General features: G+C 38.0%; 2 protein-coding genes across 7 annotated transcripts in view; one reads left to right on the top strand and one right to left on the bottom strand.

The window, feature by feature from the left end:
• LOC117236049 (disks large 1 tumor suppressor protein-like) overlaps positions 1–22,761 on the bottom strand; it is a 440,507-nt gene that overhangs the window by 289,859 nt on the left and 127,887 nt on the right. The gene's annotated exons all lie outside the window — the stretch shown is intronic.
• On the top strand, positions 10,207–11,468 carry LOC117236052 (elongation of very long chain fatty acids protein 1-like). The gene is made up of 4 exons (XM_033498662.1): positions 10,207–10,297; positions 10,374–10,645; positions 10,756–11,058; positions 11,137–11,468. Exons 1-4 carry the CDS (start codon positions 10,207–10,209, stop codon positions 11,302–11,304), a joined length of 834 nt encoding a protein of 277 aa, XP_033354553.1. The 3' UTR covers positions 11,305–11,468.

The following is a 22,761-nucleotide window of genomic DNA, read 5'->3' as shown; positions in this document are numbered from 1 at the left end:
AGCAGGAAAAGGTATGTAGCAATATAATACAATAGCTTCTTGACGCATAACAATTAGAACTACAGGATGGTTTGAACCGTTTTTTCACATTGCTGTTTAAAGACAGGGAGAAATTTTTGGATTGGCAATTAAAATCATACATATCTATGCTCAAATTGACAAACAAGAATGTATAATGAATGAGAAAGCTAATTTTCAAGTGATTCAATTTTGATGTATAAACGGTTTCTACTAATCTTCTATCGATCTTTGGGGGAATTATTGTTTACCTTTATATTACCTACTTATAGATTGATTATATAATTGAATAATCAAACTCGAACAATGATTATTTCGCTTTCGGTCTACTGGAATGGCAAAGAGATTTATATCACTCAGGTAAATCATTAATTTAAGGAAAAATTAGTAGGACGTCGCCAACATTCAAAGCGTTCATATGCCTTCATTTACTGTATTAATATATTGCGTTTTTAGCTTTCTATCGTTTTTACTTTTTGTTATGAGTGGAATTAATCTTAGCTTTATTAGTAATCTATGTGGCTAATGCTTCATTCTAAAAACGTGTTCGAAGATAAAACCACGAATCATTGTGATTGACAAGGAGCAAGTATCTCCTTCGTTTCCCGTGTCCTTGTTCTCTCCCATTTTTCCCTTTTCTATTTCCTTTTCAACGCGCGAAGCCACACTTTGCGCGTCCCTTTTCCTCCGATATCAGTTTCTAGATCGAACGGTAGATTCTATTGGTATTTCATGGTGAATTTTGACGCGAGAAGTCTAGTAACGAGCAATCCCGGTCGTTGAGTCGTCTCGTTCGACAGATCGTGACAAGAATCAAAGGGCGCTATTGACTGAGAGATGCAACAGGAAACACGGGGACCGTTCACTGGGCGAAACGACGAGCTACTTCATAAATATTTCAGCCGGTGCCTCTTCCTCGTATTATCAATTCCGTGTCATTTCCGCTGATTTAATGAAATACGTAGCGGAATATGAATATGACGTATTCACGAGTTTCAACAGGTTAAATACCGTTCAAAAAGTTTTTAATTCCACGAGTTTGACGAAATCCACGCGCTTCGCGTTCCAATTCGGGAATCCTATCGAGAAAAAAGAACTCTCACTTCAACGTTTTCGATTTTTAATTCTGTCGCTTTGGTTCTTTTCTTCTTTTCTCGCGCGAGCAATTTAGCTTGCGTGCAAAGCACACGTAAGTGAGTACATTGTTAAGGGTACGTTGTAAAGGTAGCATAGCGGATATAGCACAAAGCCTGTTGAGTGAGTTTTTAGAACGTTTGGAGGATAGAATGACAACAAAGTGTGCCAAAGTGCATTAGACGAGCAAAGAACCTAATTATTCCATTTAGATTTATTCGGTCACGGATTTGAAACGCTTAGTTCCTGACTATACGACGAGATAAATGTAATTAACTATCGCAATACGACGTCAGAATCAAACATAATCGGAATTGATCTACATTTCAGAAAATGTCGCACTTGAAATACGAAACAACATGGCAATAAAGGTTGACGCGTGTAATGTAACGTCAAAAAGAGCCAACAATAGCACGAGAACAAAAGATCGCGTTCCTTCGACGAAACGCGGTTACTCGTTGTCTCGTTGCGCTGTTCGCGTACTGACGGTTTTTCCTGAGAACGTCAGAAAAGTCGGCCGAACCGCAGCCACGTTTTCATTATCCGACACGCGACGTAGCCGCGGTTCTTCTTCCAGGAAATGAAAACCGCTGCTTAGCCCGCGTTCCCGTGAAACTCTGCTGTAAAAGCAGACGCAACCATGGGCTAAAGAGCAGAGCGAGAATTATTTGAGCAGGATAAAAGAGAATGAGTCACCGAACTCGAATCAAGAGAAATGGAACACGGAATGGGATAAATTAACCGGTTCGAAAATCCCATCGACCGTCGTGTCGCGTTTCGTGTTTCCTTTACGGTATTCGATAAGCTTCGCAGTAGAAGGAGGAGGAGGAAAGCAAGAGAAGATGCAACAAATGCCTCTGTGTTTCGCATTCGATAAAACTGTCGTCGAAAATGAAAAAAAGGGAAGCGTAAGTACTTCGTTATTTGCATCCTGTTATTGCGCATTCCGGCAGATTTACTCGACGGCGGAACCATCTCACGACTTCTTAGCTGGAAATTAGGACTCTTTGCCTATCCTACGCCGTTCCTTGAAACTATTTAAATATGTATATTACAACGAAAGACGGGAGATAACTACGGAACTTCTGCGTTTCTTTCGCAAGGAAAGTCTAAGATGTCTTCTCGTGCTTTTCTTTTGTCGCATAGCTTTTACACAAATGTTTGTCAATGCCGACATTTATTTCCTATAAATTGATCGTTAAAAACGGAGAACCTACGTATTCTTTTGTTTAGTGCAGAAAAAATATGGAACGAATGTAACGAATGTAGCGGAAACGGTAACGAATGACCGTTCCATTGGGAAAAGCCTATGAAGTACAACCAGTTCTAGTAGAGGTAACAAGAGACCGATGGGAAAAAGGTGAGGATCGTTCCACTTTCTCCCATTTACGGGTAACGCGAACGCGCCTCTGTGTGATCACGGTTGTTCCCCATTTGGCTGGTAATGGGCATAGAAAAACCATTTTTTGTTTGTAAGAGTGCCAGCAATTTCAGTACTTTAGAAGATCGACAAAAGCAACGCATAACAACCGCTTTCTTTGTGTTCGCGTCTTCGCGCGAAGGACGAACAAGAGGAAAAGAAAGGAAAAATTAAAAAGAATAAAAAAAGAAGGATCCTCCTCGGACAGTACTTTCTCGATGGTACGCGTGCTACGTTACCTGCTTTGAAGTCTGTAGAGATTCATCAAACAGGAAGCAGACGAATCATCGCGCCGAACAAAGCAACCGACCGTCTGCCGCCGAACATTATTATCCCAAGATCGAGGACGGTCGACGAAAGCTGAACGTCATTCACTTTTCACTTGAGCTTCTCGTGAAAGAGCCAGGTAAAGAGCAAAGAAAAAAAGATGAGTGAAAAAAAATAGTAAAATTCGGACAACAGGTATTATACTCGACGAGAGGTCGATGCACCGGCGATCCCATTCAGCCGCGAATTAATCCAGGCTTTCGATTCACGGCTGATCGTTCACGGACGAACGCGTCTTTTTCACACGAGAGGGCAATGTGAATACTCGATGAAATGAAAATTCGACAAAAATATGGTGCACCAGAGTTTCCAAGTGCACCTAATCCAGGTTACAGCGCGTGTTCCCTCGAAGTTTCAGTAGTAATGTAGAATCTGCAACATCCTTTGAAAATTCCCCGTTGCGATTACTAGACGATCCATAGAGAACGTTCCGTGAAAACGAGAACTTGTTCACGAGCTTGGGTTAAGTCAACTAGTTACACTGGTCACGTAAACAGATGCTGTTGAGGTTGGATGTAAATGCTTTCTATACGAACGAGATCGTGGTGTGTAATTAAAAGTCTTGTGGTGGTAAGAAATTAACATCGACGAAAATGCAGCACCGCGTAATCCGAGAAATTTCTCGAAAGTTAGACTAGAGCTTTTCGCGATCGGGAAGATTAATTACATCGTAATTTGTCTGGTTTGATACAATGGCGCAGCTCCGCATTTATTTCATTTTCTCCTTTTTGTTTCCTTAACAAAAGACGTTCTGGATGATTTGTAACCGGTATCGCGAATTTATCGTAAATTTATCGCGTCTGAACAAGGAAACGTTTTCGAGGTGCAAATTTTCCTCGCGCAAAATGGCATTCGTGAGAATCAGAGAAGACAAGAATCGGAAGTCCCGTGGTGTAACGTCGGTGGTGAAGCTGATAAGCGGTCGGCACACTTTAATAATAGAAAGTCGCGAAGAGTCAAAGCTGCTATAGAGGTTATAAAATTCCGCAGAAGTAAGGAAGACTTATGCAACGTTCAATTTGTATAATGTATTCAAAATACAGTCGTGCGAAAGTATGCGGTCTCGGATTTGCAATTATAATTTTTCGGATTAAGCTATGCTACACTTTCGGTCACACGAGACGCATAAGCTTTCCAAGCTTCGTCGAAGAAACGTGGAACGTGCACAGAGACCGGGTGCAAAATATAATCCGGCGCGAGAGAAAAGTGTACACGAAACTTTAATAAAAAGTACACACGGATCTCGTTCTCGTGCGAAAGATATTTACATCAGCTTATCCACGGAAAACACGTAGGGGCGAACCAAGACGTCACATTTGAACCAAAAAACCAAGGGAACAATTTTTTCCCTCAAGGAACATACTTGAAAATACATGGCTCACTTTTCGATTTTTCCTTCACTCACAAAATACTATGTTGATGAATATTTTCATTCTCGTTACATTTCTCCGTTAGTTATGTTGCGTTTCGTTGGTAACAACATTTGATTTCACACTGTAACCAACGCATTCATTTCTCAGAACACTATATCAGGATCAGTCGACAGCCGCAAGCACTGGATCACAGATCACAATCCTGGAGACTTGAGAATTTGACGAGAACGCGGGTTGTGTGATCGAACTTGTGCAGACAAATAGGACGCACGTTCACAGTCCAAAGTAGCGAACGAAACAAATGGAAAGGAAAAAAATCAAACGGTGGGGTAGAGGAGAAGAGTACAGTATGGACGTGGGTGCGATACGGTAACAAGTGGAAAAACTCAACGGCTAGATCCGACGGTCGTTGTGGCGCGCGGCGAGCCACTGACTGCCTCCACCAATTCCACGCCTTTCCCTGTCCTCCCACCCTCCAAGCGCCGCCACCTACGCCGATCACCCTTGCACACCCTCTTCGCGCTGTCCTCGACAACCCCAGGCGCAAACGCCACGACGATCCCTCCGTTCCTCCGTCCTTCTCAATCCTACCAACCTGTTTTCTCTTTCTTTCTCTTGTTTCTTTCTTATCTGTGCCTGCATTCTTTCTTTCTGTCTCATAATACTTCCCATGTTATTTCATTCTTTGCATCATTGTTTACTAAATTTTTCGCTACTATTACGTATTTCTCGTCGGTCCTAGTTTGTCTCGTCTTTCTTCCTTTTCTCGATTTATTTCTCTTGTCCCTTTCGTCAAACACATTTTCTTTTCTTTCTTTCGGAATAGATAATTAGAGAGTTAACTCTTATTTGCTCGATTCTTTGTTAATCTTTATATATCCTACTGCACTATTTTTCTTGCCGCTTTTCTGTTTCCTCCATTTTGGTATTCGAATACTACAAAAATTTGACTTCTTTTATTAACATTCATCGTTATTAGATATTTTTTATTGTATCAAAATTTGCTATATTTTTTTTTTCATTCCAGCAACTATTCGACTCCTCTGTTAACGATCTCTTCTCCTAACCTCGTTGATTTTTTACACTTCTCATCATTGCTCTACACGATTCCAACGGTATATTTCTCTGTTCAGATCTCTCTTTCAACCTATTCGACTCCTATTTTCCAATCCCTCTCTGTTCTCGTTATTCGTCCCCTAGTTGTATCTGCGACAGTGGAACTGACGTTCTGATACAAACCTCTCGGTCCAATCGAGCATGTAATTGATAGGTTTGCTTGGTCGACGTCACGCTACCTTCCAATTACTTAATTAAGAAACCAAGCATTAAATTTTGAATTGCAAATATTTCCGTTTTCCAGATAGAAAAAGGTAGAAACATAAAACAGAAGAGACAAGGAGAAAAGGAAATAGAACAACGGACGTGAAATGCTGGTAAATTAAAAAATAGCGTCGTCTGGTGAAATTCCTCTGACTCCGCAGCTTTTTCTGGCTGGTACCGTTTGTTCCACTTGTTCGTTACTTTCGACAAGCGGAGCCCTGGGATTACCAGCGATCCAAATCGTTTTTGGGAAATCGTTTTTAAAATCAATTGGACTTGTGCTCCTACCTTTCCCTATCTGCTAACTGATTCTACTCAATTTCCATCTCCGCGAACATATTTTCCCACTTTTTCTATAACAAATCAATTATACAAAAACATTATTGAGTTTTATGTCGTATTAAGTTGACCGAAAGTTCTACTCCCAGATTTATTCTGCATATTTATCAATCTATCCAGGAGTTCGCATGAATTGTAAGTGGTTGAAAATCTATTTATATTCAATTTATAATTGCTAATTTTTTGTTTGTATTAATTCTTTTTATTAAATGAAACACGATAAATAATTGCAATCAGAATTTGCGCAAAATTTTCACAAAACCTGTTGATTGATGGAACAAATATCGACAATCGTTATGGTAATTTTCTATTTCTATCGGAGTCGGAGCGACGAGCTTTCTAGGCCGTTCCGCAATGAACGCGACGAGTTTTCAATGTTCCTTACTACGGCCGCTATTTTCATTTTTATTGACTCTCCCGTCGCATTACATTTAAATCGACGGCGTGTTCTGCGTCAGCTTTTTACAATTGTTCCGCGTTGCCTTCGATACTGTCGATGAACGGTATATTGGAATACAACGAAACGACCTGGTATTAAATGCCAACGAAAAGTTCCCTAATTTTACCCTGTGTAATCATTACACGGTAGAATGCCGGAAATGACTGCAATCCCTTTGTGCCACGAGGAAGATAAAAATAAAAGAAAGTAATAACGATACAGGAGCTAAGGTAAGGTTAAGGTAACCTTAAAGTTAATTTGCTGTTGTGTTCCAGATTGTCGTTACATTTCTTTTCTGCAAGTGCGAACAGGATAGAGCTTTGTATTAAAATAATGTAATCTGGTCTTGAAAATACGGAACGAGGTTGCAGTATAATAGAATACTAATGGTAATGATATAATAAGTATACTTAAATGCATAAGTATAAGTAATAACATAATGTGTAAGTATATATAAAGAAAATTTGTAACCATTTATGCCATATCATAATATGGATTACAATTCTCTATCAAATACTGTACATATGAAATACTATAATAAATAATATTCATCTTTTCTTAGTTTCTATTTAATTCATTTTAAATAAAAAATTCACTTGTATCGCTTTCTCACATTGAAACCCTTACATCTAATCGAATGAGCTAATTCATGTGCTAATTCTAGGTGCTATTCCTGGAAGGCAGGAATCAAAGTTCCAGACTTTTCCTTAGAAATATAATTCCTGAAATTTATCGTCAGAAATGATATAAAAGAATTTCTACGTACAATGAAGCTAACCAACACATGTTTGGACCAATCGAATCGATGTGAATTATCCGCTATAAATACGGGGACGAGAATTATTCTCTAAAGCTTCTCGATGCGTTTAAACATCGAACAAACTGTACCACATTTAAACAGCGTATTCGAAGCGCGTTAAGTCGCATTTAAGTCTGCCTCCCGAGCGGAAAACGCCAGCCACCGCGCCGGATTTATATCATATTAGCCGTGTAGAATTATTTCATGTGTTGCCGAGCAATACGGTAATCCTACAACGAATCGCAGTCCAATTGCCGCGCGGTCGAAATTTCAGCTTTTCCTTCGAGTAGCTTGCTCTTGTTCTGTCACGCGCAACCCTCGTCCCCGCCCTTTTTCGCTATTTTGCCTTCGTGCCGCTTTAAACGTACCTCTCGGCTGACACAGAGGCTCTCTATTTTGTGTCTCTTCTTTTTCTTCCGTTTTCCTTCCAAACAATACTCTGAACGATTGTCCAGGCCAAAGAGCACAGCGTGCATTTTCGTGTGTACTCGTTGCTATTCTAGTAGGTTTGGAACAGCAACTCTGATAGCATATGTTCAATATTTGATTTCCTTTTGGTTTTTCACTCGTGGTATAGGTACGCGTGGAAATAATTAAATATACGTGTTATTTTATGCTTCGCACGAAACAGAAGCTATTTCTATGCAACATGCTTCTGTTATGAAGAAAAAGTTAATTGAAACATCAATCTGTGAGAAAAAATACACAGTTACGTACGTAGAGAAGAATCACTATCGTGTCTCGTAAAAAAGCAATTACCAATTCCGGAAAACTACGTTTCGAAACTCGTTCTCGGAAAAAAAATGCAATTCGAGTTTATTGGACTCCGCCAATAATCATCATCGTGAAATTTGGGTGACCTCGTTTTCATGATGTTTCTACTGCTATGCGCTCGAATTGTTCGACGTTCGTACTTATTCTTCTGACGATGACTTACACAAACGTATACAATGGAAGAAAATTATGTCATAATTATTCAAGATCAAATTTTCTCTTTTATGAAACCCACTGTATTCCAGTCATCGTGGGCGTAAAAAATGTCAAAGAAAAATGAATATCAAATATGAAAATAAAGTGGAAATTTTTAATAACTCACCTTAAACATTTCTATGTGAATTTAAATTTAGTACTGCATATAACTTCTTTCCATCCTGAAAATATATGCATACGCATGTACGCGAGTACGTCCATATCTAGTATTCGTCGAGATTTGGCGCTGTAAATCAAGAGACAATCGAAAGGAAAATCAGATCAGACTTCCCGCGGGCTGCGGAAGGAGGGAAACGCTGAAATGTCGACAGAAACGAAGTGCCAACGACAGCGAACAAAACGCCCTCTGTTTTCGCCCGTCAATACATTTTCTACTCGTTCTCTAGTTTAGTTCGCACCGCGACTCTCCGCAACTCTCGGTGTAAATTACGTTTCCGCGACCTATTGGTGTTTTCGCCACGAATGGAAGCGCGTCGACCAAAGGTTTCCAAACGTAGACGCGCGAAGGGTAATAAAATAAATTGCAGCACTTAGCGGGAGGCTCTGGGGGGCAGCTAATGCTCTTCCCCTGCCGTCCTAACATCCCCCTCCCTGTCGACCAAGTTACCACTCTACTCTTGCCAGCATCCCTGTCGACTAAACTACCTCGATTAGCGATGCTTAATACATCCCACTAGCAACTTTATGGGCTCGAAACAGCCGGCTACCTTAACTGCCCGATTACTACTTCATGGCCTGGCTTGACTCTCTTTAACTTTTAACCTGAGCCCGACCTCTTGCAACTTCGGATGCAGGCCAGATCCATATGAGTTCCTTCGTGCTCGCAAGACAAGGCTCAGATCGAATATTGGAAATTTTGAAGTTGACTAGATCAAAGGATGAACGTTACGGCCTTGTCGAAATAAGACTCCAATATTAAGTTTCGATATTTGAGTATCGAAAATTCGGCGAATCGAGTCAAGAAACTCGGCTCTGGATTTGGCTTTGAATTTACTTGTGTACCTCGATGCTCTCCTAGCGACTCGAGTTGGATAAATAACACGATGCATTCGAGTCTCGAATCTCGATAGAAAAATGTTTGGGTTTTGCCGATTTGGCGGAGACCACCAGATTATTCGTAGATGCGGCATGGGATAAAAATATCAATACTCATTTGCATTAATTTCCAACGAAACGCAGCCAAGGTGAAGGCGCGGTCAACTTTTTTCATTATCGTTCGAGGTTTTCTTCGATTTTAAGAGGCGTTCCTCGTAGAGCGAGGAATTAAATAGTTGAATTGGTATCGATTCCTTTCTATCCGTTTTGATTAAGCTACCTTAATCAGCGATACTTAATATGTTCTCCAGAGAACTCAAGCTCCGACTAACTTTTCGATTATTTCTTCGTCGAGATCCCCACCCTTAGCTTATTAGGTCTATTAAATTTCCAAGAAGCGTTTGTACGTAACCAATTTACATCATTGACTAACTTATTATGCGAATATCTTAATGAAACACGAATAACGTATTAATCGACGAGGAAAGAAGTTATAGGAGCAATGTTTAATTTATAGTGTGAAAACACTTTGACTTTTTTATAATTTTTATATTTAATAGAGTTCGCTATGTATAAAGTTATAATGTAATTTTTTATAACATTGTAACTCAATTTGTCTTGCCAATCTTTCTGAATGCGGGCACCAAGTTATATTATAAAACTGTGAATAACGTTTAACGTGATAAGTATCATTCCATTTTGTCACTACTAACTTACTAATACCTCTAATCTTGTGATCTTTACTTATGAGAAAGACATTCGTATTTAATTAAATCAATGCGCATGTATATTTTGATGTATGTAGATATAAATGTACTTACATATGCGTATACAAGTGTATTTGTGTGACACAAGAGTGCACCCATTGTTCACATGTATAAATACCTCCTGTTCACGGCGAACGTCGAATAGTTACTATTATACATCAATTGACGTAAGGAGTTCCATTACGGTCATAGACATAAAGCTGCAATGATCGGTATGAGCAAAATATTCTAGTAAAAAGCCAAGAATGGATCGTGGATCGCAAATGACAGAAACGGAGAAAATATCAAGCATGGGATTCGTAGAGCTTTACGACTTTTATTGGAATCAGAATGCTGGTGAGTACCGAAAACTCAGCATTTCCAAGACAAATTCGTACAAGGAATACTCATAATCCTGCTTGCTAATTTTTAGATCCAAGGACAAATGGTTTACCATTTATCGGATCGCCTGTTATTATACCTTCCATCGTATCGTTGTACTTATACTTTGTTCTCAAATATGGTCCCGAATTCATGAAAGATAGAAAACCCTACGACTTGAAAACCTTCATGAAATACTACAATGTCTTTCAAATTATCGCTAACACGTATGTGGTGCAGCAATTCATCACTGTAGGCTGGTTCACTGAAATAACCATGTACTGTGAAATACCAGATTTTTCGTATAAACCTGGGCCTCTCAAGGTGCGTTAATCATCACAATTATTACGAACCAATTAATATGTACAATTTTGTTTATCAATCTTAATCTATTTATCAAAGAACTTTATTCATTAATAATTTTGTTATTATAGTTAACTTACATAATGTGGTTAGTAACAATGTTGAAATTGATCCATTTCGTGGAAACGTTCGTCTTCGTTCTTAGAAAGAAGAAGGAACAAGTTTCATTTTTGCATCTATACCATCATGTAACTACGATCTTATTATGTTGGCTTACGACAAAATATGTGCCGGTGGCGATGTCTTCGTTCACTCCACTCGTAAACTGTGGCGTACACGTGATCATGTATACCTATTACTTCCTTAGCACGTTTGGTTCAAAGTTTCGGAGAGTATTAGCTACGTATAAACCAATATTGACCATCGTGCAAATGGTAAGTGCAAATTAAATTTTAAGTTTAATCATAACATATTTAGTCAATTTGAATATACTATTTTTCTCGTTACATTAGGCACAACTTATAATTTTACTGATACAAAATGTGCAATCGCTTCTTCCGTCTTGTCCTGTAACAAAACTACCAGGCACTATCTCGGCGACCAATTTAATCATAAATTTCATTCTTTTCTACAACTTCTATCAAAGAAAATATACGAAATCTGCTTCAAAGGAACGTTGAAATATGAAATCATATTAAAATCATGAAAAATTGTGTATTTGATATAATACGTTTTTATTATGATCGTGAATGCACCTTTAATCACAAAATTACAAAATATACCCTAATCAATGAAAGAAGATGCTTTTAACGAAAACTACCGATATAAATATTACTTCAATGAATAATTTAATCGTTTCGATTGAACTGACTGTAATTTAATTTACCAATTATGACAATATTTATATAAAAATGATATATGTAGATACTTATTAATAAAACATAAGAGAAACTACATCGTAGAGTTCAATGAACTGAAATATTACAAGGTTAGTATAAATATATGCGTATCAGAATTCAAACGAACGTAGTAAACCATATTATTCAAATGATATGTGCAATCGGCGATTAGCATACTCAAAAGTTTCAAAATGGTAACAATGGAATGAAATTACAGATGCACCAACACTAACGTAAATTATCATCGTATGCATCATAGTCTTCACAATGTAGAAAGGTTATGGAACCGACCAAGAGTCAAAGTTCACTTGCTTAACAATGAGATATTTAAACAGACGAATCGATAGATATTTATCTATGCAAATAAGCAAACATTGCATAATTCATCTCCTTAGTATTTTTGAATCTTGTACTGTCCTTTGTCTTTTTGTTTCATTTTTTTTTGTTTTTTCTAACACATTGATATGTGTCAATTCGCGGATTGACAAAATAGTTGATAAAGTTAGAACACGAAAAATTGGTTAAGGCTCTACGAAGTATAAGTATTAAGTTAGTCACTGCATCAATCAGTGTCACTACTTGATTAATTAAGGACCTTATTATATCGTGATGGCTACCTCATTTCTCATTTAATCATTTATGCACGGAAGCTGTCAGCCTAGGATTGCGAATAAATAACGAGAAGTTTAATGCTTAAGAGAAATGATAGCGTTTAACGCGACCTTTTATGAATTTTGCTGATTTTATAATGTTTAATTGAAATTATTCAAGCTGTAAAGAGCTACCGATTCGTAGATATAAGTACAAGAAGTTTTAAACTTACGTGCGTAATTTGAAAAATGTTCATGAGAAGAAAGCTGAGAAGTCGCTTACCTGAAACATAAAGAAAACAAGTTATAAATATATTAAAAATATGTTAAAAATATTAAAAAAGAAACGACGGAAAGAGATACAGAAGTATATAAAGTGTGTATATAAATAGCTGATATAGACAAATTGATATCGATGCAACTACTCGAATTTATGGTTTCCAATATGAATTTATACTATATCATGAAAAGTAAAAATCTAGATGAATTCACTCTTTGACGTCATAAGAATGCCAACAAATGGGGATTCCTCTGACCAAATTATTTAGCCAATCTCTTTTTTTCTCTCTAGTTCTAACTGCCATCAAAAGACTAATTATAGTTACCGAAAAATATCACTTTTCAATGTGTAACTTCAGGAGATTAGGAGGTTTCTTCACGTGTCGTTGAAAGGTTGGTTTTCAAAGAGCAAGCCGTGGAGACAAAATTTCGACATATGAATTAACGAAGATTTTATTCATCTTTACAAACACGGCCTAAATATGAAGACAACGTAGAATACAGAAATGGAAACGATAGAGAGAATATTATTTTGCCATATACCGAATGATTGCGTGAAATTCAATTTGAGCTCGTGAGAACACAATAGTAGTTATTCGACATATGAGAGTATTCACACTTTAATTTAGTTGCTCATAGACAGGAAAACTCTAAGTTCTAATTAGGACACATAGAACCCGAGAGTTTCTGTCCTGCTTTTCAATAGCGATTGGCACGTCACCACGAGAATGCTAAGCCCCGAACAGGGATTATGGGATTGTGAACTAGTTGCCGAACTTAAGAGCGCGTGCTATGGCTCTGCATCGCAAACTTGCATGCACCATGCAACAGACTTACACAAGAACGCATACGAAACTCGATAGCTCAACTATTTCTTTTCAAACCAGCATACAATTCTTCTTTTGTTAAGAGATTGAAAATTATCGACTTAGAGAGGGAAAGAACAATGGTTGTTCAAGCTAGAACTTTCAATTCAAACTTTTCATTTAATACAAAGTACTCCAATTAACCAAACCATTTAAGTCGCTAACAAACACTTCTTCCTAAGACTTGACATTAGCTAATGGTCGTTATTCCAGTTTGAAAGGAATTAACGTTTCTAAATACCTCGATCTAAACCTAACATTCTTCCTCTTGCGTTGCTTCCGGGCACCGACGTCTTAAATTGATCGATATAATTACCAAAAGGAAAATGTATCTGGCACGCAAGCATTTCTCGCTTCACGTGCCATTAGACTAGAGGAACCCTAATTCCAGTCTCACTCATGGAAAAGTAACTCGGTGGTACGCGTTCTCGATCCAACAGGATGATAAAAGTCGAATCGAGAACGAAGATTCTACTTTATGATATATGTGAATCGTTATGACATTGAGGTACGAGATACACTTATCACACATCATTTTCTGTCTCGTAGATTAATTCGCAAAATGGTTTGATATTTCAGATTATTTTCTATGTCAACGATCTTTTACCACTTTTCTCAATAAGGTAATTAACTAAAGAATTCGTTAATTGCAAGCTGCGAAATGTTTGTGTCCATGAGATAAAGACTGTTGATTTGTCTGCGTTCAGTAGCCAAAAACGATCTTAATTACTGGAATTCAGATTGGACTTCTTTAGATCAATTCATTGATCATAATTTGAAAAGAATGTTAAAAAACACTGAATTATCAAATTTATGAACGTTATGAGTTTTAGGTTTTAGTACCTTGTTTTTACAATTACTAAAAATGCATCAATACTTTTGGGGAAATGAATATCTACGTTTTTCGAGAATAACACATTATTGTATTTCTTTATTCATTTTCATTATATTTTAATTGTGGATAATCACTCGTATGTAGTAAATTTAGCTACCACTAGTCAGTAGTTTTAGCGTTAAACAGGTACATCTAAAAGATGTAGAGATTGCGTTAGAGCGAAATATCCTGGGATTTTTTGTTGAAAAGAAACCAGCCAAATTTGCGGGTCAAACATCCTTCTTATGATTGCGTGAAAGTTTTTTTCTATTTCCCTCCTAAAGAATTCCTTAGACGTTTTCCATTTCCTTTTCCAATTTTGGGGATTAAGAACATTTGTAATCCTTTAGTTTCTTACAAAAAAAAAAAAAAAAAAGAAAGAAGAAGAATCAGAATGGAAAAAAAAAATGATTGGACGGTTGCATTTATCGGTAAAAAAACAATCAAACGACAATTAAACAATTTCTACGGAATATAAAAACCTTTTACAATTATCCTAACAAACGTGTTTCGCCTGTTTTTGGTTTCGCGCGTGCTTTGAAAGTCCATTATCCAACACTATTCATTTCGTGATCAGTGCCTCGACCTCGCGACGATTCGTTCAAAGAAATAAAATCGGCCCACTTCTCACGATGACAAAATCTCATATTTTTTCGCCGAAAAATGCTGCCAGTAACTAGTTCACGCTGGCGCGCGCGTTGAAAACGTAACGAGTAAACTTTCATCAGCTTTTCCTCCTGTATTTCCATTACTTTTAGAAATTTGAATACTTCTATTTAATGATTCAGAAATACCATTTCAAAATAATTCATAATCCTTCAATACTCTAATAACGCTGCAAAACGTTCCTTTATATTTGAGCTTAAAAAAATATTCACGAGAAGTACCAAAAATAAATTATTCGGAAATTATTCCCACCCCCTATTATAACTTTATCTTCCAAAAACTTTTTGATGACAGTGGAACAATCGACAACGACTAAATCGAGGGGTGAAACTTTTTCAATAACACGTGTATGCATGAAAATGTGTTTGGATTGAATTGAAACACCTCTCTCGGTCATGCATTTCCGTGACACGGTCGAGGATGCACGGTTTATCTGTTCGAATAGTTTACGCGATGCTAGAAATTGGAACAGAAACGAGTAATCTCGGTGTAGTCGTGGGGAGAATGCAAATATCAATTTTGCAAGGGGCCAGTGGAAAATGCAGTACAGAATGGGAAAAGACAGAGAGAAGAGTAAAGAGGAGTGATAGGAGGAGGCAGAACGATACAATTGAGACATCGACATAAGCGTTTTAAACAAGTATGCCCGCATCGCTTTTGTTCCACGCGAGCTGTTGTATCGTCACTTTACACTGCGCCTGCCGCGACCATTGTTCCTCCTATGAAACACCGGCTGACATACTTGCGCCGACGCGACGGTTCTCTTCTGAACAATGTAAAATAGCAAACTAATGTGTATGTACGGTCCCCGTTAAAGGAAACGCGTTCTTCCTTCCCGTGTTGTTCAATTCGTTTTCGTTAACCAGGAACTACCATTCTACCCGTATTCGATTTTGCGATATTTAGGTAAATCGATATTTCCAAAAGAGTAAAAAGATTGAAAGATGAAATTTGATAACAGCTTAGACATTTTAGCAAAAGTATTTCTGAAAATTCGATGTCCAACCCCTATTCTGTATCAGATTTACATATTTCTGAGAGAGATTTCAATTTTTCTACTATTGCAGATCTTGAATTGTAACTACAAGTCGATTTAAAGATTTAATCGGTTCTTAATAATCCGGATAAAATAATAATTTTGTATCGCCTTTAAACGTTATCTTTTCGATATTTCTACTATCGTAAACTGTGAATGTCAACATAAAATATTAAAATTCCTTGTGGTTCAGATATAACGACAATTGGTCACCATGTGTCGTACGTATAGAAACAACTATTGTCCACGGTAAATGGGAAAGTATCGATGGAAGCGTGGCACGATAGTGAGCACTGTAACTTAGGATGCTCGTCGTGGAGAACTAGAGGCACAAACAACACAATCGTTTAAGAAACAAAGAACGAGAAAGTTCCTACCGGCAGCTGATACAAAGGGATATTTTTCTTTTGGAGAGGGAGAAAGTGGCACGCGATAAGACGTGGAATTACCTCGATGCAGTAAGGGGCCAGGGGTATTGTTACGAGACGTCATACTCAACGAAAGAACTCGATTACTCCTGTTTCGCAAATCGGCTCGATGAAATATGGCAGTTTCCGCTTTTATGGTAATAATAAGAGCACCGATTCTGCTGGCTTCTCGTTTAAAACTTTTGTAAGCGTTGATTTAGAAGAAGAGAAACCATCGAACATGGAAGGAACAACGGAGGAAAGAAAGAAAGCAGAGCCGACGGAGTTATGGGATAACTTAAATACAAAAGATATAAGCAAACGTTATTTGAAACAATTTAGCGATAATTTGTAAAAATATGAGTATAAAATATTTATTATAATATAAAATATTGTTGATTTTACGTTTGAATTATTGTTGAATCTGTAAGAAAATATATGAAATCAGAACATCCTAAACTTATACGTTATAAATCTGCAATATAGCTGAAAACTTTTATAAAAATCAAGCAGTATCTGAACTACTCCTGATGTCTAATTTCTGTTACGTCACGAACACGTCTGGCAAGTAGCTAAAACTTGCACGCGCTCCACTAGAGTTCAGTATGTTCTAAGAGCTTCGATGTACTCGCTCAAATTAGCTCAAATGTCGGAAGTTCGGTCGATTTCTCCTAGTCAATAGATTTTACACGAGCATCGAACCGCGTTGAAAGGCTTTTTATATCGCGACCGATTGATCAGAGCGATCCAGATTCATGGGATAAATTTCTCTGGGAGGTTGTTGAGAAAATTCGAATCGATGCAGCGATGGAATAAAAGAGTCAATTAAAACCGAACCGGAGGAAAAAATAATTTCGCGATCGTTTTGAGCCTTTTCGAGTTTCATTGTTCGAGCTCGTACCTTTAAAATTAAGAAAGTTTTGTGAATTTAAAGGCCGCAACCGCAGGGCTGTGAAATAAAGTAGGAGAAAAAAAGGCAAAAGGAAACAATAGATACGCGTATCTACTGTACCTATTGATAATTCTGTCTACAGAGAAATAGTAAAAGGATTGAGTTTACGATTTTCTTCCCCCCGAAAAGTGAATCTTTCATCGGCCAAAAGATACCGAGTCGAGTCCCATTATTTAACGAACATCGATAAAAACGATTAGAAATCCACCTAATGGCAGATTACATTACGATATTAAATGTTTGTTTACATGCTTCATTTACATGCTACATGTTCACGCTTAATTTATTCACAATTTTTCCCTAGTGGGGACAAGAATTTTTCAAACGGTCACCTCATCGGCATTCCGCGTCGCCAATCAACGCGATTGAAATTAATGAATTTGCACGGAAAAACTGAAAACTCCGCACTTTGCGTACCGGCGGTGTATTTAAATAAAAAATCGATTTCACGCGATCTTTGTCGCTGAACGTAGACGGAATAAATGTGTTACGCCGGGCGACTCTCTGCCTGGCCCAGGTCGCACACCGCGGGCCAGACGGACACCATATGTCCGCTCTTCCGTACGGCGTACCCTCAATAGCCTTAAGCACCCGCCATAAACCCGAGTAACTTGCCTGCTAAGGTCCTTCAGACCCAACAAATGTCTTTTTTTAATTAAGTTTCTAAAGACTATTGTTTACTACGGCTTGACACGGGAAAGTTAGTTTTTCTCACGTACGATGCTTCCTACTAGCAACTTTCTATCGAGGGCGGTTAAGACCCTTCCTAGTCCACCAGCCTTCGTTTGTCCAATCCGAGGCAATGTATACTGCCCTCACTTCCTAACCTAAAATGGCATGAACAAATCCGATGGTCCCGAGCGCTAGACACACCCATCACTAGTTTTCCTCCGACACAGCATCGTCACACAACTTGACTTCTTCTACATCGTTGGAAAAGTCAACTACTAAGTCTAAAGCTAACGCCTAACATGGCAGTCTAAGCATAACGCGAGGGTCGGTTCTCGGTATTGTCGAACATACATTTCCTCTACTAAATATCTTATAGTGCTACGTCCACTAATACATTAAATCCAATTATAAGAGCCCTGCTCTAACGTATATATCTATCTTATCTTCGTGCGATAAGTGATTATCTATCTATCTATGCTCATCAGTGTAATCTAAGTGTTGGAAATATATTATTTATAATTCTGTGAATCACAGTGTTATACAAACCCAATCACCCCTATTATCTCAACGGAAATCAAGGGATCGATCATTTCATGGTGTCGATTGTTATAATCGTAACGGGAATTTACGACTCCCGTTGACGTCTCTCCTCGCGACTACGTCTCCCCGCGATAGGTCGAACAAACAAAATGCAAATAATTTGCGACGACATCTTCGCTCAACGAGAGGAAAAAGAACTTCGGCAAGACAATATGAAAATAGAAAAATAGATGAAAAATAACACATTTGAGACGGCGAATAGAACCAAATTTTCTGAAAACGATTCGTATTATTAATGTAAGATTCTCCAAGAGCGAACGCTATCGATAGCCGGGTTATATATGGACGACCTTAAACCCCTCTCGACAATTCACTCCCGCTCAGAACGAGAAAATGTTCGCGGATGCCTGAGTGGAAAGAAAATACGACGATGCAAGATGGTCTCGCGAAATGATTTAGATCTCCTCGCTACCACGATTCAACGGTCCTATCGTTCTTTATCCTAACTGTCGTGCGTTAACTTCGAACTATTTGCTCCTACAACGATAAAAATTAGATGATGGGAGACCAATGGCTCCTAAATGTATATCATACAAGCTTATATTAAATCTCCTCCAAACGTACCGTACCTTTTATGTACTTATGGTCATAAAAGAAGTTATCTTAATACGTATCTGTTTCTAATCGTAATCTTGTTTGATGTTGAACCTGTTTCGTATCTCTACTTTTCCACACTTCCGAAGGTAATCCAACAAAAATCCTTATGGGATAAGTATTATTATGACGAAATAGATTCGCTTAATACAAGAAATAAATATAAATATCACTCTCGTCCGTCAACTTCATAAGCTTCCGAAACTTTTTTTCACATGGAAGAGTTAGGCGGATGCCGCATAAATTTCCCGGAATATCCGATGATTACCGAGACAGAAACGAAAGAATTCAGATCAAGAGTAATTTCGTGCCGGTGCATTTCGATGACCTACTTTGCAGCTCAGCGAAGTCTGCATACACAAAATTAACCGGCGGAACCGGTGTCGCCCGATGCGAGATTCAACGATAGATCACGTTTTAAGAATAAGGGCCGATCGCGATCGCAGGCTTGCGCAGGGCGATGATGGAAAAATAGGCGAACGAGAAGGAATTACACTCTTAAAATCGAGGGAAAGGGGGGCGCGGTCGAGCGGCAAAAATAGGCGGAGGCAAAGCGAAGAAATAGTTAGAAGATGGATAGGTAGATAAGAAAAAACGGAGAGGCAAGCAAACGAATGGAAGGGAAGATAGAAGCGTTATCGGCGTTCGGAATTTATCCTTTGGCAGAGGGAAGCTGATAGATTCATGGACCTTACTTCAGACCGGTCGGCGCAAACTTTCTTTACATTTAAACGTTGCACTGATCGCAAACCTAAATCCCAGTTCACACATCTATCCAAACCAATTCCGACGCGCTTAATTGTCTTTTAAATTTTTTTCCGTCGTACACGAGCGAGCGAACCGATGCTCCTCCGGTAATTAACGAAAATTTAGTTTACTGCTTCCAATGGACTTTACAGGGATCCCGCTTTGATCTTGAAACGTTAAGCAAAGCAAATTCGCATTAAGGATCGCGTTGAAACGGGATCACACAAATATATACTTCATTTACAACGCAATAAAATGCGCGCCAACACTTGAATGGGAATATCAAATCGATATTACCAATACGCAAGTTAAACGGGACTGTCTGGTCTCTCGAATGCGGGTCAACGTCCATTTCGCGCGTCGGTTTAACGACATCGGAGTTCCGTTAGAATGTATAAACAAATTGAAACGTTCCAGAGAATTTATGGAAATTTAATGCAGCAATACATTACAATTTACGGGCTGAATTATCATTTCGACCATACTGTACTTGCGGCGATTAAAATTTATAATCCTTACAATTCGAAAATTCTCGAGCGATATGATTTTATTTTCTACGCCGGTGTCCATAAAATACTCTTTTGTCTCTGGGTTCATGCATGCAGAACTTTCGGAGGTTACTCTTTTACGGATCGAACTTTCCTTTGTGTAGTCTATTGTCCGTCGATCGATTTTATGACAGGCGTGACCGATATCATCCGGATTAAATTCAGACCAGCAGGTTTGACCATAGGTGCCGAAAACTTGAAAATTTTTCTATCGAAAGAAAGCAAAATCAGCTGGTGAATCAGCACCGTTACAATCAATACCTCGTTAGTCCTCACAAACCGCAGTTCTGCGTTTTGTCATCATAAAAGTAAATTAAACATCAGATGCTTAGATACTTATGAAACGAGCGAAGGCAAAATTGCTAACAAAAATTTATTCGACAGAGAAATAAACCGCGCGCGGATTAAGTAATTAGCGTCGGTAGATACGCCGTTACACTTATAAATACGAATTAAACGCTGACGTTTAATTAAATGGTGCTCTTCAATAATATTTTACACGATACACAAGAACTGCAACTTTCGACTATAAAGCATACAGGGATTTTGCTATGAATATGGAGATAGAAGTTTCAATAAATTACAAATATTCGTAGGTATCACAAGGAACAAAGTAAAGCACCTGCATTACATTGCATTAAATGCTATTCAAAGGAAATTCATAAGGTAAAAATTGAAATTGCCAAATAATATAATTCTGCACAAATTTTGCAATTTCGGTTAAAAATATTTCAATCGCAAAATGTAAAATTCTGCTGTAAAATAATATAAATGAAATGAATGTGTCCTATTGAATTACTTTGCAATTTTGTCATTGGTCGTCAAATGAAATAAAGAGGCTTCCTTCTATCCTGAATGTACGATAAATATCAAAAACTTATCTAAAAAAATTATAAAACATTAAATACTAATATGATGAAATTATACACATCTAGCTTTATTGGACACACAGTGATTCATTCAAAGTTAGTAGGATAATGTAATCGCGAACAATGGCGCGAACCACGAATGATGGGCACATTTAAATTAAATAATCGTTATACTACATGATGAAATTGCAGTAACATCCTAAATAGATAACACAGTCAATACGTAATCCGCTCGATGATTAACAAAACATGTTACCCAAACATCGCGTCAATTCAATTATATTACGAAAATACACGTGCATGATCGCGGAAACGAAAAAACATAAATCCCGTTCTATCAGGATGAAAACTCGAACGGATCAATGAGCTCGATTATAGAGAATCAGGATATTACTGGCAACGACCGGTCATTCCGAATCGGCGAGTATATGACATTTTTCGAAAATTGCTTTCTGAAATACCCATTGATGGGAATCCCAATGCGGAACGATTCTCATGAACATTCATCGAACATACGTATTGTGAAATTGTCGGATGATAATCGATGGAAAATATTAACGACGGAACTAAGACGACTACAAGAACGTGAAACGCTTTACAACATCGCGAAGAAATAATCCAATGAAACAAAGGTAAAGGTATCAAGCAACGAATATATATCTCGGTTAACCAAGAAAAGCGTAAAGTTTACTGTGGCTCTTAAATCTCGATAAAATAGCAAAATGACGTAATATGGATATTAAAATGGTAAGTTACGAGCCACGTTAGAACAGCAAAGAGAGAAAAATGATTAAGCACGCGACGAAAAACCTTTCGACGATTCGTAGCCATTGTGAAAATTGTTCTCGCGCATCTGGAATTTGGCTGGTGCGATAAAAGTCGACTAACTATTATCTCCTATTACAGATCGGTGTAAAAACTATGCGAACGAACGCGATGACTCCAGCGGTCACAAACGTTGCAAATGGAGAATCAGAACTTTACTGTTTTGCCAAAAGTTCGGAATTGCGAATCGTAAAACGTGCTTTATAGAAGGCATGTTTCAGGCCGCACAGGGACTGAAAACTATAAAATATTACTGCTTGTAATGCGGAGCATGCATTTTTGGCGTCTGCAACGACTGGTTTCTCGATGAGAAACGCAAAAGAAAGAGCGCAGAGTACGTGGAATCGAGGCTAGACTTCCGAGGAATTCGCGAACAAGCTTGATGTCGCGAGGGGAAAAGAATGCGAAGCCTGAAGAAAAAGATCACGAAAACTTCGATACGCGAAGCAGAAGCATCTTTTTTTACTTTTCATGCATATTTGTCTACATATGGATGGAATGTCGATCGTGTTTGCGCTAGCTCTTCCTCGATTCAAAATATAAAAAGAAGAAATCGAAGTTGCGTTCTTATAGAAACTAAACAATTTATTTAGGATTCTAAAGGTTTTTTGTGTTTGATGGTTTATATACGAGAAGTAACAAGTATTGACACATCATTGTATCTTTTATGGTATTTACGTAGATACTAATTGATTAGGTTCAAGTATATGAAA

The sequence above is a fragment of the Bombus vosnesenskii genome, unplaced genomic scaffold, assembly GCF_011952255.1.
Source record: "Bombus vosnesenskii isolate JDL3184/JDL3185 unplaced genomic scaffold, Bvos_JDL3184-5_v1.1 scf7180000013339, whole genome shotgun sequence".
NCBI classification, from domain to species: domain Eukaryota; kingdom Metazoa; phylum Arthropoda; class Insecta; order Hymenoptera; family Apidae; genus Bombus; species Bombus vosnesenskii.
The sequence above is the reverse complement of the archived record's forward strand: the minus strand, read 5'-3'. Positions and strand labels throughout refer to the sequence as shown.